The following is a 9,163-nucleotide window of genomic DNA, read 5'->3' on the forward strand; positions in this document are numbered from 1 at the left end:
TAATTTTATATATATATTTAAAATATATATACTCTACGCTCTTCTATTTTAATCAATTTTATTTTAAAAATATTTTATACATAAAACACTTATTTAAATAAAAGTTTACAAATATATAAAAAATATTAAATTATAATAAAAATAAATATTGCAGGCTTTTAAATAAACATTAAAAGAAAAGAGTTAAACTAGACTCTATTCTAAGTATGCTAGTCTTCTTCCTTTGTTCTTTTCCTAACGGAATCATGATTCTATAGAACGGACCGGTTTTAGATGCGTAAAGAAAATGTGGGTCTTTTATTCATTAAATCGCACCAGAACCACAGCGATATCATCAAATGTGTCCGCGCTGTCTGGCTTTGGAGTTTCTGTTTGGCAGATTGAAAGTAAAATTTGTCTGTATAAGATCGGGAATGCGAAATCGGTAAAACATATTTCAGAACATTCGAGGATGCAAGATAAAGCCTAAAAGCTATAAATGGGATGTACATAGCACGACACGATAATATACGCGCACGTGACCGGGAATGTTATCATCATCCGGTTGTTGATCTACAACTACATAGTGCTTTCGATTATGATTCTTCACACAGTACATTTATCCGAAGAATGTCTTGGGAATATTCTTTGGACGTAGGCTGTTTTTTGAACGTCCGCAGGGATATTCCTTGAAAGTATGTGCTGCCTGAAAGTATGAGTCACATAAACCAGAAAATTCGCAAACATCGATGTTAAGAAATCACTTCGAAATTTCAGTCAAGTTGAATAAATAACATTCGAATTTTTATTAAAGCAGTTTAAAAAACAAAGAGAGTACAAAGAGGAGAATTAAATCGAATCGTTAAAACGTTTCTATTGTCCGTCATAGAGATAGATGTCTTGAGAGTTTCTATAAATGTTCCATGAGTTTCGTTGCGTTTAAAAGATTTAAGTTGAACTGTAGCTTAAAAGACATTGGCTAAATCTTATTTCAAGATCATTTTAGATAATGTGTGTTTTAAGATATTAATAGAGCTCTGTGATTAGTTTGTGACATCTTAAGATTATATTTAAGATAGTCTTAAATATGAGAATTAATTATGAACCGATTTTAAATCAAATTACGATAAGAGAGCAGAGCAATAAGAAAATTGGTATTTAAAAATCAATAGCTCATGTCATGCTGGTTATTTTTGGATATTTGCTGACGAAGTACGAATACAAGAAATATTTGTACATGCAAATTTTTTCGAAAGATTCAAAGATTCTTTTTAAATGAGATCTTTTTAAATAGTTCCATGTAGGACTCTCGGTAATTTAAATACCATAGTACGATTTGTATCGCGTCGTGCAGAAATTCGAGAACAAAATTTTATTTCAGCAAAACATCATTTCCTTTCTTTTTTGTCGAAAATTCTACCCGATCCTCGATTGCATAGTCACACGAGAATTTAGCGACACTGAAACCGCGTGAGAATTGAATTTGATTAGCGTAAAAATTTGCAAATGAAATTGTATGTATATAGTATACGTCTATGTCATTGTAAGTCACGGTAAAGAATACAATAACGCACTTGCTAATTTATCATTCGTCGCATATATATGCGGTATGTAAATTTTAAAAAATTCTTATGAGTCAGATATTTTAGTAAAATAATAATTTGACGTACGTTAAAATACTGTTAATTAAGACCTGCATAATTTATCTATAAATTATCATTTAATTAATAAATATATACAACAATAATATTAATATATAATAAAAATTATATAAAAAAAGTTTATAAAGAAGAATAAAAATATCTATTGTATTTTATATTCAGTATTTTTCTTTCTATCATACCTTAAGATATTGCTAACTTTATAATTATCGAAATATTGTAAAATATAAATATAAGTGTTTTCTTAAGGAAAGATTCGTTCGCCGCGAAACACCTGTTGAATATCACTGCGTCGACCTCGTGCCAATCCACATTACATATATATTCGTGAATGATCGCATAGCCTGGAAAATAATTTTTCTGCATGCTTTACACACACACACACACACACACACACATATCCATTCGCACTGACTCATCGTCAGTCAATCCGTAAACTATTTGAGCTAATAAAAAATTTTATGTATAAAGGAAGAGAGAGCACATTCTAATCACATAAATACAGCGAACATCGGATGCCATAATTGTCAATAATGCGGTCGCAGTAATGTATAATTTGATCAAATATATTTCTTGTAAATACGCTACTAGTGACTGGTTCCTTATTTTCCTTCTTGTACAGAAGGAAAATAATGACGTGATGACATCAAGTTAATGAAAAAATAGTATATTCGTGATAAGAAGTTTGAATTATCTTGCCACGGGAATCTTATCGTCGAAAAACGACATTTTCTTGATGAATTACATTGGCAGTATATGCCAGCGCGTAAACTTTATAAATTGTAAATGTTATTACATGTAGTTTTTCTTTTATTTTAACGAATAAAACATTTTCTGTCCTTGTTGAAATATTTATATATTTGGACATAAAAGTTTTTTTTTAGAGGATAGAGAAATGATACATTCTTTATTCAAATAGAATTTTATTTTTATCTTATAATTTTTAAATAAAACGTTTTTACTTTTATTAAAATAGATATTTATAATAAATATTGGATATTTATGTATATTTGGACATGAAGATTTTTCCGTATAGGAAAAACGATACAATCTGAAGATATTAAAATAGAATATTATTTTTATCTTAAATTTTTTTAATAATTATTATTTTAAATGATTAATTATTGAGTTTTTATTTTGATCTTCAAAAGTTTAAAGTTCCAAGCGCATTATGTAAATCATAAGATTTATTATTTCGAAGAACATTTGATTGCGTCATTGAAACTTTACTAATCAATGTCAATAGTATATGCAAACAAAAAGTAAAATTGGTGAGAATAAGAAATAATGACCAATTTGAAATTATTCATGGAAATGTTTCATTGAAAAAACAACAGATCCTAAATGTAAAATTAATTAAAGATGCACGTGCCGCATTAATCAACGTCGTCATAATCATTATCGTAATATCGATGCAACAAATGCAAATAAACGATCGAGTGAACGGCATTGAATATATCTTTCGATTGTTTTACATACAAAACATGTTTGTGATCAACGTTTCTCCTAAAGCGCGTCGCGACACGTTTCACCGATTTCTACTGCATTCTATTGCGCAACTTTTCCAAAGAAGACATGTTTGGAATCGATATTGCTATTCAAGAGCCAAAAATTCGAGGTTATAATTTATTCGAAATCAGCGTTGCATTAATTATCCTTTTTCGAATGAAACGATCGAAAAGTCATTGTAAAAATTAGAAGAAATATATTTATAATATTGATAGAGTTCATTTGTTTGTAATGTGACAAAACTGACTTAACTAAGTATAATTAATATAAACACATATTCATTTAATTAAAATAAAGATTTTCAATTGAAATGAGGAAAATGTTGCAAGACTGATATTTTTGACAAAGACTTATTATTAAAGATAACGTCAAATAATTTCATATATTTTATGAAAAAAACGCTTAGCTAACTCATTAACGTATCTGCAAAAGCAATTTGCTTATATGTACCTGGACGCCTTTGGATATATTATTTTTAGCAATTGGGGCATGCATGCAATAACATTTGAAACGTTGCTCTAACGAGGACACCAACATTAATATAGCTTTATATCAATTAATAAAATTGCTGACGTAATTGAATGAGAAAAATGAAAAATTGTACATAATAAAATTAATTGGAATTAAATTAATAATTTATTACAATCATGAGATTCGTGGTAGAATATTTCGACTTAACTTATTTCTCGTCTTTATCAGTTTCTTCAAAAACAATCTTCAATCTTGTAATATAGATATCTTTACTCAATTACTTACATTATAAAAATGCGTTATTTTATTTATTTAACAATTAATTCGCATTATTGCATATATCATTGTTCTTGCGCGTCTAATAGTGGATACAGCTTTTGTCATTATTTTTATCTTCATTTTTATTTAATTATTCATACGTGTAACATTTTCACATGTGTGTGTTTAATTTATTATTATATCATTTCAGCTAATTATACGGCTGATAAAGACAAAATGAAGTCAAGCAAGTTCTGCCATGAATTTTATGTTTATAATTATTAAGTTAATTACAACTAATTTTAAGCGTTATACATGACTTTTCTTTTCTCTTATTTTATTAAGCTTCACGTCATTTTCATATTTTTCAACATCTGTTCCATAACTATATATTGGTTGTATCGATAAAAAAATTAATCATACGCAATTTAATTTTTTGTATCTATTAATTATAATTATTATTTATTGATTGAATTACAGATTATATTAAATGATAAGTGTTCTTTCTAGTAAAAATTTCAATTCATAAAAACAAAACTTTTTTGCAGGGAATCAAATTGAGAAGATAAAATATAAATAAGCCAACTCGTTTGCTTTCGAATTAGTTCAAACTGTCACTAAAAGGAAGACTTTTCAAAGACATTATAAAGATATTAATACAAAAAGATCAAGTTTCTTGTGAGTCAAACAAGACTTTCACAAATGGTTCTACGTCATAAATTACATATCTCAATCAGGAGCAACTATCTTGCAAAATGTAATGAAGTTTTCTGGACGTATTAAGAACACGGATTATAGAATAGAATTTTATTTCTTCTTACGTTAGCTTACAACTGCTAACTTATACTTGATTTACACTAAATTTCTTAACCACATTCATCCTTCCATACTGCGCAAAAGATTTAACACTACCTACTCTATTTATAATTTTCACTACACCGCAAATATCTTATTCATGACTTTTAGAAGAACATTATAAAATCGCGAGAGACATGAATCCGAATGCATTTCGTAATATTCTACGAAATACAGTGAATAACATCATTAAAAATATATAAGAAAAAATTGATAATATTATTGATGAGAAAAATATGACTTGGCCAATTATAATACATTAATAGACATACTTTTATAGTGCGTTCTCAAATACATTTTTCAAATAGAATCTTGAAAATAGCGTTTTGAAGAATTATGACAAAATTTTGTATCTTATAAAGAAAGAAGAAAAAATGTTTTCCAACATTCATGAACGTCAATTTGCTAAGCACAGATTACTCAAAGCGCGATTGACATAATTCACATCTTAAGATTTGAAAGAAAGACGGCGTGCTGAAGCGGCCAAATGCTCCCTTCGTTATTCGCTATATGTTACTATCACCGATACTTATTTCCGGTGCTCTCTCACACTAGTCACTACCAAAACGCGAGACTCAGGGTCGGCTGTTTCTAAGCAGTCGCCAAGAAGTCTACGTAAAACGTTTTCAATATGTATATGTACATGCACGTGTCACTGTTGGTTATTTAACTTTCAATAACTCCTTCATTCACATAAATCAAATAAAAAACTATCATTATATACAATCAAAATTAATTTAATTAATTCATAAAATTAATTTCTAAATTCACTGAATGATTAATGATTAATCATTAAATATATTCATTTTTAATCCATTAAATTAATTCATTAATAACTTAAGAAATACTAAGAATATTGATAAAACTTTTCTATGCGTCTAAATATAATACTCTTTCTTTTCTTTCTATTCTTTGAAAAAATATCGTGATAGGAATAATACTTTACAGCAAGTGGCACAGTGTAACACAGTAATCATTTCGTTTGTGTTTAACATTGACAAACTACAAAGATACTATGATTCACTATGTTACACTGTGTCATCTGTGTCTCTTGCTGGAAAGCACCCAATATCTCTCGATCATCCGACTTCCCAGATAGCATAAAGTGTTCAAAAAGAATTAATGAATAACGTTTTTTCATGTAAATTTCTGATAAGTCTAACATTTTTCTTAAGAGTAATTTTAGTCGAAGCAATTAATGCATTGAGTAATAACATATCGTAGTGTTAGCGTTATCGAAAGAACCCAGATAACATAGCGTTCAAAAAGAATTCAAAAAGAATTCAGTCCTATGTCATTAACTCTGAATTCATTTTCAGATATAAAATTTTATAGGTATAAAGAATTTTTTTTAAAGTTTCGAAAAAAATTTGTCTTACATTTGAAAATGAATTCAGAACTGATGATATACGACTGAATTCTTTTTGAACGCTATGTTATCTGAGTTCTTTCGATAACGCTAACACTACGATACGTTACTATTCAATGCATCGTTTCGACTAAAATTGCTCTTAAGAAAAATGTCTTATCTAAGGCTTATCAGAAATTTATGTGAAAAAACGTTATTTGTAGTATTAATAATTAACAAAATTTAATAGAAAGTTCTAATCATGACAAATTTAGTATTTGAGTAATTTATTAAAAATAGATAAAAATTTGAAAAACAATTTAATATATTTAATAATAACAAATAAGCATATTTGCTTTGATTTATATAATAATATGGATTAGGATTATAATATGTACTTATATACAATACAATAAAATAATTGTGTTTCCTTTAGTCAGAATAATTTGTATTATATTTTCCATGAGACTCTCTATCGTGTGTTTTGACATACATTTAATGCTAACTGCAGAAGTATGATTTTTATCTCACATTCTCATTACTCTCTGTTTGATGTAATTAGGCAATAGAATTCAACAATAGCATAAGATGTAGTTAAATTGCTTGCGTGCATGAACATAAATACGTATATATATTTTTAATTGTATGCATCGTAATATAGATACCGCATTTAAATGTTTCAAAAATCATTTAAAAAACAAAATTATCAATATGTATATGTATAAAACGAAATATGAAAAAAGTAGGACTTCGTTAGCGGAGTGATGTTTAATGACGTCTCGTGATGTTTAATGAAATAGATGTCATTATATCATCATGCTATTACTTGGGATAAGATTTCTACATATCGATAATCTACACTGGAAGATAATAAGAATGGAAGAGATTAAGAACATCAATTTTATTTGAACTAAACATGATCACAAACTTGTCTCGGCATCATACTACAAAAGTACCATTACATTCCTAATTGATTTATTGCAGTTCTTAAGAAATATTGTGATCGTAAAATTTTACATGAATCATAAGAATTCCCCTGTTGAACGGAAAACTAGCAATTCTTTTAATGTAATGTCGACAATAATACGAATAATTACTATCGTCCTTGTAATTAAATACTTTTTATCTATAAGAAAAATATCATATTCTCATAGAAACAACACCTTGTTATTCAATTTCAATGTCAAATAATGCATTCGTATTCTATTTTTAAATTTAAATTAATGTTAATCAATGGAATTTTTTATCAACATTAAAATGTTCTCCTAAATTAAAAAAAAAAATTAGAAATTGTCAAATCTCAATATTAAAATGCAAAATAGTAAATATTAATCTGAAATAGTTATATAAAAAGACATTAGCATAGTAAAATCAGTTTTAATTTTACGCATAAAGTTTATCATTATACTTTACGTCTGCATAAAACAAAATTTAATAACGCTACTGAATTGGAAAAAAAAACGTGTCCGAGAGAAACAGAATGACTTTCTTATGCTTTAAATATTTATTCTTCGTGTTTTCAGCGTATTTATTTTAAATTTTAAACCTAACTTAGCTTAATTTATTTTTAAACAGTTTATAAAAGTATAGTGTGTGGTTCAAATTTTCTATCTTAATTTTATCTTATAACGTCGATTTTTTTCAGAATGTGAGTACTGATTATGCTGAGGCATAATTTAAAAAAAAACTGTAATGAGGAGTGAGAAATCTTTTAGAAATTTTTTTCCAAATTCTAATATTAACATCAGTATCACATAATGTTTCGAAATTATTTTTTGAGTAATAGCGTAGAACTTTCGAGTTTTTTTTCTGTATTGAATTGTGTACCGAATAATTTTCAACGATATAACATAATGTTTCAACTTATACATCATTTTTCGAGTAGAAGTTTTAAGTTCTTTCTTATATGTATCCAATAGTAACTACTTTCAACTGTTTAAATATCTAGGTATTTGAATACAGATGTTTGAAATATATAGAATAACATACCCCATTTTTTAGGTGTATGACCACAGTAAGTTCCTTCTGTCGGATTATACAAACTATCGCGAATTATCTGCCAGCGAGTTCTAGTATCAGGTGCTCGCATATAATCAAACTCGTAGGTACCATTTTGCACTTGTTTGCCGCGGACACTCATAACGACGAATGCTATCGACTGCTCTTTGAACGGGCGATTGACTGAGGTAGATTGAGGTATAGGCAGGTCGGTCTTGTCAACCTTCACGCACCGAGCAATTCATGCGGACTGAGACGCGGAGATAGCGGGAAACACAACACGACTGTACTGGTCTTCGCACTTTGCCTGAACTGAGAGAGCTCGCTTGTGGTTAGCGATATGTAGGTAGTGAGTATACGGGCAAACGAGCGAGCGAACGGGTGAAAAACGAGCGGTCGTCTTGTGGAGGGGCAAGACATTCGTGTGGGCATGATGTTAGGCAGCATGCTATGTGCTGATTTGGCCTGTTGAGTTTGGCGCGGCGAAACTTGATTTTGAGAATTTCAGGGAGAGTATACAAAGTGGATTGAAACGCTTGACGTTATCACGTTACAAATATCGTTATTTGTTTTTATTACAATTGTTATAGAAATAGCTATTGACGATAAAGAAAAATCATAATCTTACTCTAGCATTTTTACTATTTTGGTTTTATAATGTTGAAGATTTTCATCTTTTCTATTAATTTTAAGAAATCTGAAAGAAATTGCATTTTTTTTTATAAATCAAGATAACTTCAAAGATATAGCATTGGTGAGGTCGTTATTAAAAAAGTATAACTTTTTTCAGTTTAATTAAAAGCATTGTTTAATTCTTTTAATCATCTTTTGAATACTTTCTTTTATAACTTTTTTTATTTATGAAATAAAAGCGAAAGTAATGCAATTCTAATAATCTATGTGATATAATTCTTTGTACATATAAAAAATTCTTCGATTGACTTTATCTTATTAAAAAAATCATTAAAAATGCATAAAAAAGGAATATATTTACATTGCACATACATTCGTGTTTTACATTCGTATCAGCCTTGAATTAAATTTTTATAATTTATCTAAACATTCTAGACAAGTACAAAAATTA

At 28.1% G+C, this 9,163-nt stretch overlaps 1 protein-coding gene across 1 annotated transcript in view; it reads right to left on the reverse strand.

Moving 5' to 3' along the window:
- The window catches only part of LOC108750162 (sodium/potassium-transporting ATPase subunit beta-2-like), a 16,102-nt gene extending 7,626 nt beyond the window's left edge, over positions 1-8,476 (reverse strand). The window contains exon 1 of the mRNA XM_018489439.1: positions 8,071-8,476. Coding sequence (XP_018344941.1) covers positions 8,071-8,221 — 151 coding nt within the window. The 5' untranslated portion in view covers positions 8,222-8,476. The remainder of the gene's footprint in view (positions 1-8,070) is intronic.
- Positions 8,477-9,163: the final 687 nt, after the last annotated feature.

The sequence above is a fragment of the Trachymyrmex septentrionalis genome, unplaced genomic scaffold, assembly GCF_001594115.1.
Source record: "Trachymyrmex septentrionalis isolate Tsep2-gDNA-1 unplaced genomic scaffold, Tsep1.0 scaffold330, whole genome shotgun sequence".
Classification (NCBI taxonomy): domain Eukaryota; kingdom Metazoa; phylum Arthropoda; class Insecta; order Hymenoptera; family Formicidae; genus Trachymyrmex; species Trachymyrmex septentrionalis.